The sequence below is a fragment of the Misgurnus anguillicaudatus genome, chromosome 1 (genome assembly GCF_027580225.2).
Source record: "Misgurnus anguillicaudatus chromosome 1, ASM2758022v2, whole genome shotgun sequence".
NCBI lineage: Eukaryota > Metazoa > Chordata > Actinopteri > Cypriniformes > Cobitidae > Misgurnus > Misgurnus anguillicaudatus.
Genome location: NC_073337.2, coordinates 15,784,902 through 15,807,596, shown reverse-complemented (window position 1 = coordinate 15,807,596; position 22,695 = coordinate 15,784,902). Strand labels below are relative to the sequence as shown.

Genomic DNA, 22,695 nt, shown 5'->3' with positions numbered 1-22,695 from the left:
GGGGATTATGAAATCTGTAATTTATGCGGCGAAAGTGTGGCATATTTAAAAAAATGCGGCCCCTGCATAAATATGCAGGCTTTGGCTGATTATGCATTGGTTTATGCGATCGTATAATCACGTTTTTCTGGAGGGACTAAATAGTGAATGATACTGGATTTCAGTAAAAAAAATTAATATTAATAGTAAAAACAACGTTTGTACAAATGAATTTTGCCCAATTGTTAAACGGGTAGGTTTTCCAGTCTGTGTTGTGGCTGCAAATAAAGCAATAAACCCCCGCAAAGCAGTGGGGTTACAGTGCATTTTATAACAGCTTCGCGTCGTGCCTAACAAAGCCCCTTAGCTGTTATAAAATGCACTGGTAACCCACTGCTTCTTGGGGTTTATTGCTTTATTTGCAGCCACAACACAGACTGGAAAACCTACCCGTTTAACAATTGGGCAAAATTCATTTGTACAAACGTTGTTTTTACTATTAATATTAATTTTTTTTACTGAAATCCAGTATCATTCACTATTTAGTCCCTCCAGAAAAACGTGATTATACGATCGCATAAACCAATGCATAATCAGCCAAAGCCTGCATATTTATGCAGGGGCCGCATTTTTTTAAATATGCCACACTTTCGCCGCATAAATTACAGATTTCATAATCCCCTCATTTTCGTAGCAAAAATCATATATATCTTAGCAGAAAGTTAAAAAATGTTGCATTTACTTCACACAAGCCCAGCCATGTCCCCTGTTGCCATGGGAATGCTATGAAGTTACATAATTACACAACCACAGTTTTTGCAAGTTACCACAATTTTTGCAAGTTCCCGCAATTTTATTTCATAAAATTGCATAATGTCCTGCATATTCCATCGCGTTTTTTAAGAAAATGTGCCGCAAGATCAAGGATTTTTGTCTGCAAAAATCACAAAAAAACTCAAAGAAGAACAAATGAGGATTGATTCTGGCAAAGTGATGAAACAAACGTGGTGAACAAACATGGTTGGATTTTACATTTCTTGCTGCTTCTAATCTAATGCTGTACAAACTGAAAATAAACTACTTTGTAGTGATCTCATATGCTTGAATGAACTAGGACTAAAATACATCATATATTCATGACTGCCATTAAACAAATGCTATCATAAACAGAATTATTTGTGTTCTAATTAAGGAGCTCAAAGGCAAAAGCCTTTAAACGTCACCTCCGTCAAAAATTAGATAATGATATCAACACAACACTCTTCATATGTATTATACATTCATCAAATAATTTAGCTAAACATCTGTTTAATCCCAGCCTCGGGCCACTCAGAAATATCGCTTTGTTGGCAGAATCCATTAGATGTCTGATAAAAACATAGAAAACATGCCAGACCACTTAGAGGGTTTTGCATCGGAGCTCTTCAATTATGACTTTATTTAATTTCTACAATAGTTTTGAGTTTAACTCTGAGATGAAATGATTAAAAGCATTTTCTTTGTTGTTTTCAGCAGACACATTCTGAGACGGTTAGTTCAAAACAATTATTCAAAATGTATTTTTAATACTGCGAGTCGGAGTTCTCAAAGTCATTAACCTGAGAAGAGCAAATCGAATGCCGATAGACCCACCCATTCACTTCAAATCGGTGTAAAATGTCAAGCCAATAAAAAAGGGAGAAATTAGAAGGAAATTAGATGCTTCACATGAAGCCATTTACATGTGGAGTAATTGCTTCAACGTGACTTGGTTCCCACATTCTTACTTATCTGTTGTGAATTTTGGGGTTGTGACATTATAGTCACTGTGACAGAGGTGTGTGTGTGTGTGTGTGTGTGTGTGTGTGTGTGTGTGTGTGTGTGTGTGTACACTGCAGTTTCAGATCACACTAACATCACATCTTCTAGTTCCTCTATGAAGAGGCGGAAACACATTTTTATGAAAGTTTTCTTTTGCTTAGCTAGTTCTCAAATCTCATTTTATTCATTTTAACACGTTCACACTTTGAAATATGGTATGCAATTTTGTTATCAGACTTGTGTAATGTAATTCCTGCAGTTATTATTAAGACAGTGTGAAAATGTTCATATGGCTGACATTTTCAACATATCTTGCGATTTCAATGCCTTAAGAATACACTGATATTCTTAACATTGACACTAACAATACCAAAGCTACACAACTGGCTATGCATAACTATACCATTATTTTGCAGTATGTGTACACTTTTTGCTTTATCATTTGATCAGACTGCTCTGTTTTAACCCTCTTAGCTGATTTTAGATCCTTGAGCACCTGCACGGACATTCGTGTTTTTTTCTCAGTTGCTTAAAAACATAAATGGCAAAAGTCTCATAACACTGCGTTCAGCACAAAATTGGCAACAATATTATATGAGCAACATGTATGTACATTAGGGCTGGGTATTGGCAAGGGCCTCACGATGATGGTCATGGTACAATGTATCACATTACGATACGGGATGCTGCATGCTGCGATACTTTATCAAAAATGTACAAAAATAGATCTGAGTTTAAAAAAATTGAAACCCAAAGTGCTTCCACACGTCGGCTTTGAAAGCTGCAGGTGTTTTTACATTTTCTGCCATTTTCTCACTCCCGCTAACTTCTGAGATAGTGGACGAATGGCCGTATATGACAGACAACTAGACAGCGACAACTAGAGCAGCACACATAGTAGAGATTGAAATATTGATACATTTTCGGGGGGAAATGTATCACGATAGTTAGCAGTATCTATATTTTTGCACGGCCCTAATGTACATGTTTGTATTTTTTAAAGAAAAATGTTTGTGTGTAGTTTTTGAAAAAGCTAATTGAAGTCACTGAAAATCATTCTGCCTACTTATTCACATAAAACATTATATTGATTTAGAATTTCTAAGAAACACTTTGCTGAGAAAAGTCATATGCGAGAAGGTGGGAAAGCCCCTGAAATTGACACCTGAGGAAACAAAGACTTGCATGAGCCGCATAATGAGCCTTGTAGGCAGGAATGTGAGAGGAAAGTATACCTTATAAAAACCATGATTTTACTACAGAAAAAGTGCAACGATGTTTTGGGTTACAAATACTATAGTAAATCATGTTAATTTAGTAAGGGATGTAGTGTATCGAGTTGTTATTGAACTGTTGGTAAAAGTACTGTTTGGCCATTGTAAAAATGATCACAGTGTTAGAGTCTGGTTGGCCAGTTTATTATATAAGAGAAACAAGTAACAGTGTTACAGAGTTTTTCTTATTGCGCCATAAAAAGCACAAAAGAAAAATTGCCCATCGTTGTCTCGACTTTTTGTAATCATTACAGTACAAACACAACAAGGGATGAGCGTGGTCAACTTATCAATACTTTGTGTTTCACATAATCACGAACACTCCAGTAGAAAACGCATTTTAATTCAGCCACTGGATCACAAAATCCACACAGCAAAAATGTGGAGGGGGTTAATCATTTACTTTAGATGTGCCAACAAGAGAGAAATCAGTATCAAGCACACAGCCTTCTACCTGACTTTTTGGACTGACTGAATGACTGCAGCATGCTTACTCGTTCAAAAACAGTGCATCCTTCTTCGTGGTACCCAACATAACACAAAGCTAATGTGGCCTAGGGCTTCTTGTTTGTGCATGCTGTGAGAAATTTCAGTGTGGCTGCAATCACTGAACTCCTGCTGGAGGTCTTTTGCACTCTTTCAAATCCCACACTAGAGCAAAGGTCGACAGTCAAGAAATATTTCATATATCCTCCATCTCTGAAGTCCTGGAGAACTCTGAATGAACCGACACACACATATCACGTAAAATACAGGCAGGGTTTCCTGGACCCCAACTGTCCTGCATTATACTGTAGGAAAATGGGTTTTCAAAATAGAATAAGCACTGACTGTGTAATTTGAATGGACTAGATTTAAAGAGTTTCGTTGCAAAACGAGATAACTCCTTTTTTTATTTTTTAGTAATCTCGTTTTTTGGTTGTGCATTCCAATTAATATCAATTCAACTGCAGTTGGTTTGTTTTGATTTAAACCTTCATAACTTAAAAAAATACAGCTAAGTAGCACCATAAAACAAAATAATAACATAACATAATAACAAACATGTTTTCACAAAAATTTTTAAAAACGGAGTTATCTCGTTTTGCAACGAACCTCTTTATTTAATCTGGGTTTGGGAAAGAACTCCATTAAAAGCGAATATGAGCAAAAACTCTAATATTGACGATCTTTGGATCGCAGTTTTTGTTCTTTTTGAAGTCACATTATTGAGAGGAAAGCGAAAACATAACATTTTACAAAACTAAATGGTATGTGGGTCAGTGACAAAAACGATTTGGCAAGATGAGAAATTCAAAAATCTTTAAAAAAAAATTTAAAGCACGCATCAGGTTTATTTTATTGCACATATTGTATTTATGTTAATTTTATGCAATAAAAATTATGTTTGCACATTTTTTATGAAATTTAAGAATCAAAAAAAAAAGTATATATACACATATATATACATATATATACACATATATACACATATATACACATATATATACACATATATATACACATATATACACATATATACACATATATACACATATATACACATATATATATATATTAGGGCTGTCAATAGATTAAAAAAATTAATCTAGATTAATCGCATGATTTCATGAGTTAACTGCGATTAATCGCAAATTAATCGCACATTTTTATCCATTCTAAATTTACCCTAATTTAACACTTTTCAGGTTTTTAATATTCTAATCATATATACATATATAGATGCTTTATGCAAATGTATGTTAACAACAGCCTGTTTACATTTTAACAGAATCACCAGCCATTGTTTTGTATATGAATTTTCCTTTCAGAAGATTTTTCTTTCTCCATTTTTGTTTGCTGCTGCATCATTTGTGACCTGTGCTGGCAAGTTGAGTCGGAATTAGCAAATTTTTAAAAAATAGTTGTTCATATTTTGACATTCTCTATTAAAACATAGAACAATGCATGATTTGTTGAAATATAACAAAATATGACAGAACTACACGTGTTTGAAGTTGAAAGAGTCAAATTACCACAAAAATTTCCACATTCATACATTATATTACCACATCAATACCTTAAAATCACTGGTAAAACTAATAGATTTAGCACACACAAAGCAAAAACGTCATCAATGTATGTTCAACTTTTTTTCCTTTTGTTTGATTGACATTGAGACAGACTGCTTAAAATCTAAGTGATCTAATATAATGTTAAACATCAGATATTTTTACACAACAGTTAACCAAACATTTACTTAAAACATAACAGATTATAGAGCCTACCTGCGTGAATTCTTATCAAAACAGATATTTGTAAAACTGTAATTTTGTGTAGATGTCTATATATCCTGGTCGCGCACTCGCGCGTCTGTGTGCACGCGATTAAGATATCAGTCAGTCAGCGTGAGGGGATCGCTTTTGAGTCTTGTCGCTCTTAATAACTCTTTAACATTAATCAGGTACCGAACTTTATCTCTCTTAATGACTCTTTTAACATCAAGCAAGTCCTGCAGTCTATTTTTATATTATTTTTAGATTAAGCATTAGGAGGACGGTAACGTTACACCTCTCAGACGTATAAATAAAGATCATATCAGATGTCCAACGAGCATTTAGAGCATTGGATTTGGTAGACGATTTGCTTAATGTTCTTATTTCTATGAAAACCTTTTACTCATTTAGAGAGAGTCACATTTGTCTGCGTCTCTGTTCATTCAACTATGGGCTGGACCAAGGGTCAAACAGAAATTGCGCGTTGCGTTAATCTCCGTTAAAAAAATTAGTGGCGTTAAAATGAATTTGCGTTAACGCGTTATTAATTAATTTTGACAGCCCTAATATATATATATATATATATATATATATATACACACACATATATATATACATACACATATATATATATACACACATATATATATACATATATATATACATATACATATATATATATATATATATATATATATATACATATATATATATATATATATATATATATATATATATATATATATATATATATATATATGCGTTTTTTTAATATTTGTCCTTACATATGCTGAAAACAGCTGTTTTCTAAATAATCTTTGATAAATAATGTAGAAATGTATGTAAAAAATCATAATACACTAATCTAGATGATTATATTGTATTCCACATGTTTTATGTTTTATTTACACCACATTTTTGGAATGATCGCCCAAATATTCTTTCAAAATGAAACAAAACCAAACATTTTAGACTTCAAACAAGGTAATGCATGCAAGTAATATGCAAATTTATTTTAAAATGTTAACCTTTTTACATTTAATTAAACCATACGGACAAAAAAATTATTGTCACGTCATTGACCCATGTAATAGCCATCTTGCAGCATTCTGGCAAAGCGTTATGCTTTTTAACCCCCGAGCCACACTGGTCTGTAAAAAGCATAGGTGGAGATTTGCGTTTGTGCTTGGGGGGCACCTACTGGCAAACAAGGTTACAGCAATACTTTAAAATTAGCGAGAGAGTGCGGTTTTTTGGTTTGGTTTAATTGAATTAAAATATTTTAGCTTTAAGTTACTCAGTCTACCCATTGAAATATTAAGGTTAAAAAATAAAATATGAATTCTTATATTTCCATTTTATTAATAGCTCAGTCAAAATCATAATTGATTCTGGTCTGGGGGGCAGTGCCACCCTGCCCCCCCCCCCCCCAACTCTGCCTATGGTAAAAAGAAAACATTTTGGTGCATTTACTGTACACTCATTTTCAGTTCATTTATCGGTAGGTGCACAGACAAATTCAAGACATAAAAAAGCAACATCAAACACAGCCATGGCGAGATGTATGAATCATCATGGATACAACAACTGTGAGTCTTAAAAATGAACAACAGCATCTGGTATGATTCATAAAACGTTGGCTGCACAGTGAACAGAGAAGCTAAATGCCTTTTAAAATATATATGAATATATAATTTAATAATGAATTTAAAAGTAATTAATAAATTGAATCAATACAAAGCTCCAGATATAAAATTTTTTGAACAACTCTCAGGAGTATATATCTGATCTTCATTTAGGGATTTCTTTCACAAATCACACATGCTAATGAAATAGACTGCAGCATCAGACACTACTGTAGTTCCTAATTAACACATGAGTTCTGATAGTGTAACTGTGTTTCTCTGACAATGACGTCCGGCACTTTTTTATAACATTACATCACTACTGGTTCTCCAGATGATATTTCGTATATCATCTTGAATTATAATTGGGTAGCTGGGTTTTTCCTTTCCTACATTGTTCTCAAATAACCTGCTAAATAACAGCTCACAATAACCCATGGTGGTCAGGCAGTTCAAGGTTAGCCAGGTCTATAGTACCTTACCCAAAATGGTAGGAACCAAAAAATGGGTTGACCTTAGTCTTGCAAAGCCATACTGAAGGTTTGGGAACCATGGGCGCTTTTTGAATGGCCAAGAACCATCCAAGAGGCCATATGACTGACACGTAAAGCAACTAAACATGTTTTGCTTTGTGCAGCGTCATGTTTAGGGGGGAGGAAATGTCTCCACAATAACAGACCGTTGTGCAACCAGTACAGTATTTTCCAGACAATAAGTCGCTCCGGAGTAAAAGTCGCATCATTTAAAAATGCATCATTAAGACGAAATAACATATATAAGTTGCAGCAGACTATACGTTGCATTTATTTTGCAAATTATTTCACAAAATCCAAGCCGAAGAACAGACATTTAATCTGTAAAGGCAAGTTATTCAACTAAACAATAGCACACAGAACTGCAGGCTGAATAGATATCCGTACATGTTAAAGTAACAAACAGTTATTTACTCAATACACAATAGCATACAGAACTTACCTGGGAGGCTGAATAGGCAACATTAACCAAACAAGCCAACGAGCATGAAGTTTGCAGGCTCATCATTCCACATCACTGAATTCATTGAATTACATAGAGAAGCAGCATATGCCAGATTCTCGCGGCTGTAGATGGTAATGTTGTCAAAATTAATCCATACTGACTTACAAAGCGCACCTGATTATAAGACGCAGCACCAGCAAAATTATGGGAAAAAAAACATGGCTTATTGTCTGGAAAATATGATAAATAATTTATTCATTACAGTCTTTGAAGTTCAAAACAACAATGGCAAATACACAAAATAACTTTTATTCCACTAATTGCGTCAATCAAAACTCTTGGATGTCTTTTAAAGACTTTATGCTGTGCTATGTGTCGTTTCAATGAGGACTGATAAAGTACACAACGCACACGTCTCCCAGAAATCCTGTAAAATTCAACCAATCAGAGGAAGACTTTCTTTGCTGCTGAAGTGTTTCTGGTCCATGGGCGTGACGTCTGAGACAAGGTTGACCTTGGCCTCAATAGGTGATAGTCTGGCTGTGCCCAGACAATAATCATAAAAGAACCCATGTAAACCAGACAACAACCAGATAACATCAGAGGCAGGATGGCTCCGAAAATTAATCTTTGTTTGAGAGAAAATGCAGGACATTTCAGCATAGATTCAGGAGCTTTGCTCTCTGTAAATTTTGCATTATTGGTCCAGCTTCTCTGATTTTAAGAGTTGATATGAAGAGCTCAGATGCAAAACCCTCTAAGTTCATCTGACATGTTTTCTTGTAAATTAGAATTTTGACCAGATTCTTAATAGATTTTACCAACAAACCAGTATTTGTGAATAGCCTGAGCAGATTTGAAGCTGAAATATTTGATGAATTTACAATACGAGCATTCAGCTAATATATCATTGGCAGAGGAGGCATTTAGAGGCTTTTGCATCAGGTGTATTGTGTATAGCAGCTAAGTTACAGATTACTGAGAGCATGTAAGACATTGATTTTACCTTCAAGGTAATTACCAGACAATAAATGAAGAGGTTCCTAAGTGACTATTACAATACGATGAATAGCATCTTTAACATAAATATAAAGATGCCCGGATGTTTAAGTTTGTTGATCGTTTGTCTTCAGCAAGGCAGCCTCATCGATCTCAACACTGAAACTTTCCCCACAGAAATCAGTGTGTTGAGAAAGCTGAACATTTACTGCACAGATGATCATGGTGGATCTCTCCCAGTGCAACCACAAAAAAGCCAACTGAACGAAACAAAATAAATGGAGACGTCAAACCCCCAGCATGCCCGGAGAGAACCGGTTTAGAACGCGTGGGGGTCTGGTATCTCCTCGCCTGGTCTGGACAGCATGCAATCCGTCACTGTGCTCATCCTGCTATTGAACATGCAGAAGATTAAGGACACCATTGAGATTTGTAGGAAAAGCTCCTACGGTGGCCATTGTCTTTGAAGAGCACCTATTTCATTGCTAAGAAACAATGTTATTTTGTGTATTTGGTATAATACAATGTGTTTGCGTGGTTTATGGTTAAAAAACACATTATTTTCCACAAACTGTACATTTTTGTAGCTCCAGATTTCCCTCTCTTCCTGAAACACACAGATTTGAAAAGCTCTGTCACTGACTGGCCAGCTAATCTGTACATTGTGATTGGCCTGAATACGTCTGACGGAAATGTGATGCTCCTTACCATGTTTGACAGATTCGGTCACAATTCAATGCAACTTTTCAAATTAGATGTAAAGTTGTTAACTGACCTGTTGAGCAGGAAGATGTTGTCACTGCAGGTCAAGGCCTCCAGAAGAATCTTCTTCTCAGAGACGGCAGTAGTGGAGTGAAATTTCATCCAGATAAACTCCCACACGTCTTCATCCATCAGAGAGACGCCTGTGCAGTACACAATGTCCCGCACGTTGGGTGGAATCCTGTGGGACAAAACATTGATGCTAACATTAGGCTTGTCATGATTTTTTTGAGGTCAGAATAAAAGTGGTAAAAATCTGACCCAATGCATCACCAAAGGCCTGTACAGCATGTAAAGTAAAGTTGGATGGCAGCTATACTGTAAAAAAAGTCCTACAAAATAACCTGGTTACACATCACAACACAATAATTGCAGTTTACAATTAGATCAACCCAAGAAAGAAAAATCTTAACTATAAAGAGAGCATGTAATATTTGTACAAGAAAAAACTTCAAACCCCTGTAGGAGACGCGAGTGATTTTATAATTTGCTCAAACAAAGTGCCAAAATAGACCTACTAATTCTAAATGATCCATTATAGCCTCTGGGAGTTTTGGATGAAGAAATACAGAAAACCTAAAGTAAGAAATAAAATTATGTCAAATCCAATTGGAGTGTATAGATTGAAATTGCAATAAAGTCTTGTTTATGACAGGAGCTAAAAGGGAAAATAAGCGAATTTGAAAACATCAAACATTAAAGAAAATGATTTGTGACATGGAATGAAATTAGGATAACAAATTTCATAAAGCATTTTCAGAACGAAACAAAAACGTTTTTTATGACTGATGATATTGTAACCGGAGGATGAGGTTAAACTTGCTTGAATAAATAGCTTTGTGGAGCTCACACATGTATAAGTACAAGGCTGTTGCATATTCTGTGTAAAACATCTGATACACTTTCTTTTATCTATTGAAAAGGTTCTTTGTGTGAGCCTATACAACAATAAAACATTGCACAAAAAATAAGTTCAGCTTTCTCCAAAAATACGAATATTTTGTCCATGCTCTCTCTACATTTCTCTCTAGTTCTCTCTTGGCAGCTTCTCATAAATGCCGTAGGTCATTCCTGTGACATTACAGACATAAAGGTCTAACATATTCCTCTTTTATGATGTGATCATCCTTGAATATTAAATTGAACAGACATTTTATTATCCCAGCAGGACCGGAGGTCAATTCTAAAGAAATGAGGATGAAGGGCACATTTAAAAGATCAAACTTTTGGTCAGCAGAAGGACAGCACGCCAAAAATGCTTTATCTTGTTTCCTGTCAATTACATGTTAATGTGAACTCGTGAAATTCCCAAAAAACAAAATCTCCAAACAACATCTAGTGCATTAGAATATCACATTTTCTGCATATTATCGTAAGTCAAACTTACTGCCACACTTTGTGTTTTCTTGCACGGGCATTGCGAAACAATTGCAAAGGGGTTTTGAGTGTTTTTTAACACAGCACGGTGAGATAAGCATCAACATAAAAAATATCATTGGGAAAAACAGACACCAGTATTGACGGTTTCAGCAGCAACAACATAAACAACCGGCTTTTGTAGACTAAACTAGACTTCAACATAGAATCAATAACAACAGAGTCCTTTTACAAAAGTTTATTTCTGAAAACAAGGGAAATGACAAGTAAATTACCTTCGTTCATATCCAACGCGTATTAACTATTACTCTAAGTTAACGGTAAAGTGTAAAAATAATGTATACATTAATAGGTCCTTTAATTCTTGCCTGGCTGCCAAACCTCTTAGCACAGTTGTGATCCATGCTCGTCGTCTCCCCTCGTCTTTAGCAAACCAAAACATTTTATTTTTAAAAAGGTATTTAATTCTGATCAAATCAGTTAAGCAACTAGCCATTCCGATAAATAAATACAAACCGGAAGTCTGCTTCTGTCTAGGTGTGTAATACTGGACGATAAATAATCAACTTTAAGTTTATTTATGAAGAGACACTGTAAAACAATTAATCCGCAGGTGGTGTTGTTAAAGGGACACTTCACCTATTTGCATTAATCTTTGTATAGTTAGAACCCCAGTCATGTTTTTGAATGGTCATGCATCATTTTGCCGCTGAGACAGGAGAAATACAGATTTCAGTGTTTTTCCTTTCTTTCAATGATGTAAAAATCATCATATTGCATCATTGAAAGCAGGAAGTGCTATATCTTTGTTGAGGGTGTGAGACTACACCTCAGTCAAATAGGCACCAAATTCTAAATGTATGTTACATTTCGACTACAAATAGGACGCACTTTCAATAAAGATTAATGTTTCTACGGGTGAAATGCTCCTTTAACTCAAATTTGACCCTCAGGTTGAACTGGTTACAGAACTCTTTGTGCTCCTGATCAAAGGCTTTTGCACTATTAGCCTTCAGGCTCACATCACTGGGTATCTGCTGAAATATATGATGTAATGTATACATATTATGTGGTTCTAAGATTGTTATTTTATATTCATGTTTATATTATTTTAAAGGTCATGGCGTGTGATGAGTAAAAAGGTCTAATTTCTATAAGTCTAAGATCAGATGGATTAAGGTTTTAGAACTTTAATCCAAAGTCCTGAATTAATCTGCACCTCTAAATAGGCTTACTAGCACAAAAACTATAACTGGTCATCACATCAGTACAATAGGTTTGTTAAAATAAAGTTTACTGCACAAAACGGCTGCCAAATATTTTATTTATTTATTTACTCAAGCGCCCGAGGGCATGGTTCATTTGAACAACGGGCTTATTTCCATAGCAATAGAGTAGTATGAAATCCATACAGTAACAAGAACACTTGGATATAGTCAACATATTAAAAACTTTGGCGATTTTAGGGAATATTAATCTTCAGTTTTTCAAGTTCACTTAACAGCACATCCGCATTCTTAAAAAAATATATGATTTCATATTTTATTTTGCCTTTACACAGACCACCTGCAGTACCCTTACGGACCACTAGTGGTCCACGGACCACAGTTTGGGAATGGCCGATTTAGATCAACAGTGACAGCATTCACAGAGTAAATTCAGAGTCATTTGATCAATGCACTGATTCATTTAGATGTATTGCTACACCCCTAGCTGGTGATGTTTTGACGGTGAATTATTACTTACATTCATGTGAACATAAATGTGAAATAAAGCACATGAACCATGGACATGCGGAATAACTGCTTTACTGCATGAATGTTGGCAGGGTTTCAGAGTCGAACATATTGATCAGAGCTCAGTGTCCTCAAACACCAGCACCACCATTTAAGTGTCGAACATCACTAATATATTCACTCATCTCAATTTCTTCCTATCATTGCTTTAGCATGCTTTCAGAATGATAAATGCATGTTACTGTACTGTTACACAAACACTGACAAAGAGAAAGAGGGTGATTTAAGAATTAACAAAGTTTACTTTGTAATCGGACTAAGAGGCTGTTTACACTTGGCATTAACATGTGTTTTCGTCGATCGGATCACAAGTGGACGACGTTAATGCCAGGTGTAAACGGTGTTCAAAACGTTTTGAGCTCGTCCACTTTCGACCACTTTCAACCACATCCAGAGGTGGTCGAAACCACTTTCGATCGGATCGCTTTGGAGTCGCGGAACGCACATGTGGTTGAATGTGTTCGAACAGCCACACGCGACCGCCTTCTCTCCACCCATTTATCTAATCTGAGGTATTAAACACAAGTTTTACGTCTTTTTTGACTTCTGGCGTGAACATTCGGTGAACAGCGCTATTTTTAGCCTTTCATTGATAAAACTAAGCGGCTGATCTCTGTAGTTTCGTTTTGAAAGCGAAAAGTGAAAGTTGCGCAATCCTATTTCATCAATTGTGCAATTCAAAGAAAGCTCTTACATACTCATGTACAAAACACTGTGCAGCATGTTTAGTTGCTAAAAAAAGCAGTGCACTCCGACATAATATTAGTTTGCGTCCATATAAACTCATAATTACTCCCGCTCGGGTTTGAATGACAGCAGAGAGACTCGCCCACCGTCTCACAGACCACCCCCTCATAGTATTCAGCACAGAAGCGGTCGAAAGTTGACAAAAGAGACAGATTTAAATACCAGGTGTAAACGTAATGTGTCTCTCTCGTCCACTTGTGATCCGATCGATGAAAACACATCTTAATAGCAAGTGTAAACAGCCCCTAAGAGGTCTGATTGTAACAGAAATCTGACTTGTGAATCGGTTTGACTGACTTATTTAACAGAACTGCATGGAATAAGTGATTTATGAAGACCTTAGACATTATGACATTGTTGCACTGTAAGTCTATTTATTATTAATTTACAGCATGAAATAGAAGATGAATCCTAAATTATTCTTAGGATTCAGGGCTGGAGTTTCAGCAGCAGTGCAGGAAAAACTTGTTTATAGACAGGAAACTAAAGCTAGGGCTACACTAGAAGGTTTAAAAAAATATATCAGATTTTCAAAACGTAAGAGACCACAAAGTAGTTTTGTTCCTATAGTATGTGGAGTGCCGCTATGTGGTCATAACAGCGCACCACACAACTTCAAATTTCCTTCAAAAACAATGCGACTCTCAACGGAGAACACAGGAACTCTCGTGGAAATCTTGCGATGTCTCTCGTGTTTGAACGTGACTTCACAGTAAACAAACGTGACAGATGACAGGCATAAAAAATAATATTGTGGACTGCATCTTACATCTCATTGCATTCACATATCTATCTCACTCTGGACTGTGCCTGCTGAGCCATGACTGAGCGCCTCCAACGTGCTTCTGAGCTTCATTTACTCTTAACTCTTTATCTCGTCAATTAATAGAAAGCACTTCCCTGCCAATGACAAGTTTTTATGGCAATTCATATGTTCAACTATTATATTCTAGGTGGCGCTCTCACACAACTAACAAAACACTACAGCATCCATGGATTTAAAAACATAAAAACTGTGTATGTTTGAATCATCGTTCTGAATCTGATCTCTTAAAGGGACAATAAGTAGGATTTACCCCTACGTAGTGGTGAAATTGTATTTTGCATTCAAACGAACAGGGCTCTCTAGTGCCTCGCTTTTCCAAATGTGTGTTGCAACTACGGTAGCCGTTATGTAATCACTGATCTCCTTGTCCATTTCAGCTAGTTCACGTGTTCTGAATGAAACACATTGTGGAAATGTGTTGGTAGGCTAGTGCTTTTTGTCCCTCTCTGCTATTATAGTTTATCAATACGGCGGAACGACATGGAAGCCTCCTTGGACTTACTCGTTCAATGCAAGTAAAGAGAAGAAATTCTAAGCTTACAAAGACAAGTCAGATCACTGGCAGAGGTCATTTGACACCAATGAGGACAAATTCATGAATAAAGACACTGATTTTGATTAATAAAACACTTAAAACCCTACTTACTGTCCCTTTAAAGGCAGTGTAGCTGATTTGATCCAGAAACAGTTTTAGTTAAGTTGGTTAAAAGTTTCCTCACAGATAGCAATCACTATGTTAAGTTGTCCAGATGTATTTTTATAAATATGTCCTATGTTTTATGACCTATGTGAAAGGTGTAGGACCATAAAATGTACCATAAAACTAATTACTGCCCCCGGACTGAATAAAATAGATGGACACACACAATTTTTGCTTCTCCGTAAACTTATATTTGTATGCTACTTCACACCCTGTTCACGCAGACATAATACGTCATCAGCACGTTCAAGTTTCAAACAAACTTTCCTGCTGAATTGACAAGTGCACAGGAGCCACAAAACAAAAGACTTTTTTGGAAACAACTACAACAAAAACCTTCTGGATCAGCAAAGAGTAAAAACACAAATTAACATCTGTAACTTTATCGCTTTTCCACAAAAGATGCAAACAATTGCTGTAGGCAAAAGGGAATCAAAAGATTTGGAGCAGGCGTGGCTTTGGATGGCGATTTGAATGGAGGGTGGAATCGTGATTGCAGTGCTAGTAGACTAAATTTAGGATTTTTCAAAATCATGCACAATAACTGTAACAAAAATGCAATTATCTCAGCTTTTTGCTCAAAATTTGGTATTTTTGAACAAAACTACCCATATTTGAGAGGTGATAAGAGGACAAATATAGATTTTTTTGTTTGAAAGCAACTGAACTGTTCTTTCATTTGATATATTGTATGTTTTATTTAAAAAAAGAACATTTTCCTGAAGGCATTAAACTTTTGTGAAAATCATACAAAATGCTGGCACTGACTGGCAACTTTTTTTAATAGCGGGGAAAGAGTTAACAGACCACGCACCACAGGAAAATCTGATAAAATAATCGGTTCAACCACAAAGACGATCGGGACTTTACCGATGATTGTTCTAAGGGGGAAAATCGGCCCAAATTCAGCCAGATTATCTTTGTGTGTGTGTGGTGGCCCTGAAGGCATTTTCTCACCTGTTCTTGTTGCTGGAAATCCAGTCTGAAATGAGAGACACTGCTTGCCGGTGACAGTGTTTGTTTCCAAAACTACAGGCCAGCATGATCACCTCTCTCTGTAACTCTCTGAGGAGGAAACAGAAAAATTCAGGATGGTTTTAAAGCAGGAGAATGTTAAAAAATTAGAAAGGAATAATGCATAATGTAAATACGCATTAACTGATGTTACAAGCAGGCACAAAATCTCTGGTTTAAAATTTCCGATTCTGTTTCCAGTTAAACTACATTAAAGTATCTTAAAATGATTAAGATAGACATGGCATTTAAGATAAACTCACTCCGTCTGATAAGAAGCCTGTATGAAGGATCCCTCAGAGAAAGCGGACGGCCAACCCATCTTGTGATATTTCGGTGACACCTGTTTCAGCACATAGTCCTGATAAGAGAAGAGAACAATAGGAAACAATGAGTAAAGAAACGATGACATCACACAAGCACATTTACATACTGTATGACTCGCCACATTTATTCAGTATTCAGGTCTTTTACATGTGTATGTCATTTTAATGTCTTAGGGGTAGAGTAGCAAATGAAAGGAGTTTGAAAAATCCCCTTGTGGTGTCAGAAGGGGATAATTCCGCCTCTTAATCTACACTATCCAACCACGACACTACGATTTAGTGCAGAGATCAGTTCATTTACATTTAAAATGACACATTTTTGCTAAACTGATCTTTGGAACAAAGAAAACACAAATGTTTTCATTTTTAAAAGACAAGGGGAGATGGCGATCCTGGATCACCGTTATGTGAAGGGAGGTTTGGCAGCCGATCTGTAGTTAACATTGTATACATTAAATAGTACACATTTTACACAGTAACATTAGCTCAGTGCAGTTTTTGATCAACTTTAGCTATGATATTCAGGGTTCCCACCCCTTAGTTAACTTAGTTAACACATTTCAAGTGATAGCAAGGTTACATTGTGTTACCTTTTAAGATACATTGTTACAGTTCCCTTTTTAGGGAACTCGCGCTGCGTCACTGCGGTGACACTTTGGGGACCCCTCCAGTGGTAAGAGCGTCTTAAAGGCGTAGTCCACAATGTTTGAAAAACGCGTTGGAAAAGGAGACGGGCCGACTACCAAAACACACTTTTAGCCAATCAAATCAAATCAAATGCCGGGTTGCGTATGTGTGGGGCGGGTCTATCAACAGAAGGTCCAGATTCTATTGGGGTAGGGGCGTGTTTGTTTAGGTGATTTCAAATATCAACATTGGCTTTCAAACATCATGGACTCCGCCTTTAATGTGTATATCAAAGTCAACAAATGGTGAAGCTTAATGACTAAGAACGGGTGCAGGAAGTATATCGCTATCTGAAATATTGCCAAAGATGCAGCGTCTCGTTCCCTTCTCAGGGAACAACAGTAACCCGAGACATTTTCATGTGTCAAACACAACTATGCAAAAAAGCATTTTGGTATGAATCAACATTTGCATAAAGAAGATATAAGTATTTAAAGCAACAGTTTAGCACGTGTGCTTAAAACGTCTAGAATTTTTATGATATTATCCTACACTACACAAGGAATTATATGGATTTTTTTCCAGAAACTTCTTGCAGATAATAGATTCAAGCACTTTCAATGACCTGTATCTATGTATGTATATTTTCAAAAATTTCCAAGGGCCTTTTTTCCCCCAGATTCACAAACTTTCAAGGATTTCAAAAACCCATGGGAAGGTAATCTACTTATTTATTTAGCTTGTTATCAGAAATAAACTACTCTGTTGTTATTGATTCTTTGGGAAAGTAATGTTTGAGTCGCTTGTTTAGGTTGTTACTGCTGAAACCGTCTACATGGGGCTATTTCAGACCCAGTCAAGTTCATTCCCAAAACATGAGTTAACGTTTTTATTTGCATATTCAGTCAGGAGTAGATAAGTATGACTGCTTCTTACTAAAAATCTCCTTTTTGGCTGTTTAAACCATTTTGCCTGATTTCAGGTGTTTTCCATCGCCATTTCATATTTTATATATATATAACTTTTTCCTTAAAGCAATGAAATGTCTGTTTAAACAGCAAACCAGGCATCTGTGATTGTATACAGTACATGCTGTTACGTTTCTGACTGACTGACTGTCTGTTGCTAAGCCAGTGTAAGTGTAACATTTGAACCTCCCTTTGTTTTACACGACACACGTTTGCCACTGAAATGCGGGGTTAACTCTACAAAATCACTGCTAACCCTGCTTCAGAGCAGAGCAGAGAGATAATAGAGAGATAATCCCACTTCTAAGTGTAAAGCGTTCCTCTACACAGGTTTGAAAGAGAGGTTCAAAACGAACATACTCTGGGGTTAAGCACAGTGTGAAAAGCCCTTGTGTTGTTTAGGAGTAAAAAAAGCTGAGCATGTGTCTGTGTTTTGCCTCACCATATGGTCCAGTAAAATAGCACAGGCAGGTGATGTAATGGCTAATTTAGCATAACTGCTCTTCTTCGTGATCTCTTACTGCTATGAGACAATGATTTGGCCACAGCGGAATAGTTAATACACAGATATGTATGTATAAGACGCTTGCTTCTATGCCCGATAGTAGACTGTCACTGGTCAGGTGTTTTTGCTACTAAACCTACATGAGTAAATGATGTGTTGCAGTTTTCCCAGTTAAAAATGAACTAACCTGGCTGATTAGTAGCACACACACACACACACACACACACACACGTTTGCAGTGTTATAGACAGTTGGATGAGAATAAAGCCTGGAGTATACTGTAGTATATTGTTATGATTGTGCAAAGGTACGCACAGGGTCGAACACACAGCCTGGCAAAGCATAGTTTGACTGGTTTGTGTACGCAGATGCTCGACACGTGCGCATTGCGACAAAATGCAATGCATCTCCTGGGCTACATACTTAGTTTTCCTAAAAATCTGATGGTGCGCTTACAGTGCGAGTGTACTATTCTAATGACGAAATTTGCATTACGTGCACTGTACGCAGACCCTTGCGTATGCATAAAAACAGGACTATTTGAAGAGTTTGGTTCCAAAATGCAATAAATCCATTTTGACTAATTTGGGTAAAAATGTGTTTTCTATACCAAGAAAATGACAAGATGAAATCCACTATTTTCTGTTACAAACTTCCACATAGCATCTTTAGGTTATAATAACATTAAAAATTCAAATACATAAATCAATTTTAAAAGATTTATTATAAAAACTGTTTTATAAATCTATTGAATCAATATATAAATGTGCATTCATCTTTGCCATGTTATATTCATTTAGTTGACTAGTGGTATACACTGATTAAAAAAGTAAACATTAATGGCATTAATCAAAACACTTCAAAAGCACTGTCATTGCTGCTGTCATCCTTGTGACGTCGTTGCTTAATTTTTTTGACAGCGATCAGCTGTAAAATCTTTTGGTCTTGCTCAATTTTTATTGACTTCAAGTAAAATAATGGAAAGTTTTTCATAAGATCCGCTGGGACAATGTGTTAGCATGACAGAAGCTTGATGCTGTCGGAGAACAAGCAACAGCCGGCATTTTTCCTTCATCCGAGTGCCTCTAATGTAAATTATTAGATTTTGATGACTTATGTTTCTTCCCCGCCAAAGAAAACCACCTCAGGTTTATCAATCCCATCAAAGTATTATTTTGTTTGTTTGTTTGTTGATCACGGAGTACAAAGTAGATGAGGAAAACTAGGATTCTGTGTGTATTCAACGCACCGCCATTAATGTTTACAATGAGTGGAATGGTGCGCTGTGATTGGTTGAGTGGATTTATTGCTTTCTGCAGAGAAGGAGGACTGGCGTTTGTTGCGGTTTGGAAAGATAGAGAGAAAAAATGACAGAATAACACAGCAGATATCCGATTTTGTGTAAAATTGAGAATTGACTTTTTAATACTGACCTGGTATAATACTGATTTTGGCGGTAACTAGTTTATGTATTTTTGTTGTGTTTATCGTGTTTTGAACCAAACTCTTCATTTCTATCTTAAGAGGATGTCCAATTTAGTTTATGCTTACAGATATCAGCGATGTCTTTCATTCAGCATTAAAATACAAGTGAACAAGAAAACTGATCTGAGATCAGGTGTAAAGACTCACACTAAAGAGACTGTGGTCTTCAGTGCGGTCCAGTAGTTTGTCCAGCTGGTAAAGAGCTCGACTAGCAGCGTGCCAGGGAAGAAACTCGCTCTCCTGAGACAAGTATGAGATGATCTGCAGGGGGATGTTTTGGGGCAGATAGCCCGCTCTACAAAACAAAGAGAAATTAAAAGACATTAAGAGAGGGAGTCAAACGTTGCTATAGTAAGTCTGATTAAAATAAGGACAAACAAGAAATAAACTAATTAAATCACATTTTGGATTTAATCTTAAAATGTAGGGCAGGCCTGTTTTATGCATATTTTCACTCGTTGCAAGTTGTTAGCATTTGATTAGTTTTCTTCATTAATGTTTTTTAAGAATAACTTGCAGGTATTCTGCTTTTCGTGTGAAGTCATAATGTGCTGCGAAACAAATGCACAAATGTGGTTGTCTTTTACTTTGTATGTTTAGATATTTTATGGATTTATGCAGAGACAATAAACACTAACAGCACAACTCTTTAGACCGTCATTTACAGCAGCACATTAAATCTTAGATGACGTATTCCTCATGACCTTGAGCTCTGATCAAGACTGTGATTCTCAGAAACAATTAACCTGAACATCCCTACAAATACAGCTCACTACTACTGCTGATATGCATACCTAGGTTGGGGTTTGCACTACTTAAAAATGTATAAATCTAGCTGAAATTACACGCATATTGCATTAAAAGTCTCATCTGTATTGTGTTTTTTTAAACAGGTCTGTCTTTGACTCATACTGCAGGAGATTTATCAGTATTTCATCATCATTTCATGCAGGGTTCATACGCTCTCCGTACCAGAGGTCAGACAGGAAGGGAAGTGATCGGACTTAAAAACAGACTCATTAAATTGTAGAGGACAGACTCGCCAAACACGCATTTAATTGGGACATTAATCACTGTTATTCACGGACACCCGCTATTACCCAATGAGGTTTTTAACATTTCCAGAGAAACTGATTTGCAATAAACTTACATTAGTAACATCTGAGGTACTGACAGATTAAAATCGAACTATATTAACATCGCTATAAAAAGTAGAACAGTTTAGTTCTGTGTAACATTGTAAGAGGTTTCTGTCCAATTACGATCAGGAAGCGTGATCTTCATTTAAACAGCCTGTTACATCAGAGAAGAAAATATATTTTTTCACAGGGTGTTAAATATTTAAAGTCAATGAACTAATGGATCCTTAAATGATAAATTGTTAAATTGCTAGTCAAAATGATCCCATAAAGATAAGAAAAAATATTACAGTTATTTTCACTGAATTATTGCAATTATTTTATTCTACAGAAATAATAAATTATTAACAACCCAACTAGAGAATAATTCATAATAGTCACTGTTGTGAATAATATCCCATTATAACTCTGTGCTATAAGACCAATTATCGTGTTCATAAATAATATAATATTCACTACCAAACTTGCCCACACTAACACTCACTGTATTCTCCTTTATTGATCCAATAATTCACATTAACAATACAGGTTGAATGAGCTTTGTGCTTATGAGCCGTGTGAGGAATTTCCATGTGCATCAGGGCCATTTAATTAGGTAACATCACTTGAGTCACCATACAAACGAAACAATGCCTATCCTGTTTCACACAGGCATATAAACACTCTTTATCATCCCAGGTAAACTGCAGAGAAACAAAGCTTTTCCATTGTGATTAATGAGGAAGTCGTTTTTAATATGCAGTTTGGCATTTTCGCTTCTTAAGTGCATAAGAGCCAATAACCACCTCCACAGATTTGAGCAAGGAGGTTTAAAAAAACAGTAACTTGGTACAATCCTCTTTCGTTAAGTTTATCTGTATACAACACTACAGGGAAGCAATATGTATAAAGCAGCCTTAAATATAAACGAGGGGCAAAAGGATTTGGCTTCGGTCCCATTTGAATTATTCCACCGTTTGGCAAATAAGGCTTAGCTGAAGAAAAAGACTAAAAAAACAAGTTCCATTCTCAATGTGCCAGCATTAAACCCTTTTTTTGGGTTTGTCTTCAGTTTGCCAAGTCATTATGCTAAAGAAAGAGTTGATGTCTTTTTCGCGAATCGCTCTTGCGGTTTTTTGACGTCATCCAGCTGTCGATTCTTGCGGCGCCGCATGAAGTTGAACAAGCCTAATAACTTCTTTTACCGCTCAACTGCTCTCAAATCAACTTAAGTCAATTTGAAGTTAGCCAGCAGAAGAACCCATCCAAAGAGTAACTCCGGCTTTAACCGTCTCTGAAGGGGAAATCACCAAAACCCTCGATAAAGATGACTAGAACCTGTGCAGTATGTGGATGTAAGGACAACAAATTCAGGCCACCGGGAGATTTTATTGTTTACATTGACGCAACCCTCAGTTGATACAGCACCAACAGATTACTCAAAAATTTGAATATGCAGCCAGCACTTTCGTCAGGAAGATTTCGAGTACTGTTTTCAGCACAGTTTTCCGCGGACTCAGGTAATCTAAAATGG

The 22,695-nt window shown here is 36.2% G+C and overlaps 1 protein-coding gene across 4 annotated transcripts in view; it reads right to left on the bottom strand.

Annotated features, from left to right (window-relative positions):
* LOC129432078 (thyrotropin-releasing hormone-degrading ectoenzyme-like) overlaps positions 1-22,695 on the bottom strand; it is a 142,359-nt gene that overhangs the window by 5,524 nt on the left and 114,140 nt on the right. For 3 of the 4 annotated variants that reach the window (XM_073867166.1, XM_073867177.1, XM_073867181.1), the window contains 4 exons: positions 20,191-20,338; positions 16,396-16,493; positions 16,076-16,183; positions 9,686-9,853 (listed from right to left, as the gene is read on the bottom strand). In XM_073867166.1, the coding sequence (XP_073723267.1) occupies positions 9,686-9,853; positions 16,076-16,183; positions 16,396-16,493; positions 20,191-20,338 (522 nt within the window). Of the gene's footprint in view, positions 1-9,685; positions 9,854-10,190; positions 10,249-16,075; positions 16,184-16,395; positions 16,494-20,190; positions 20,339-22,695 lie in introns of all 4 variants that reach the window. The other variant, XR_012369322.1, reaches the window with a different exon arrangement.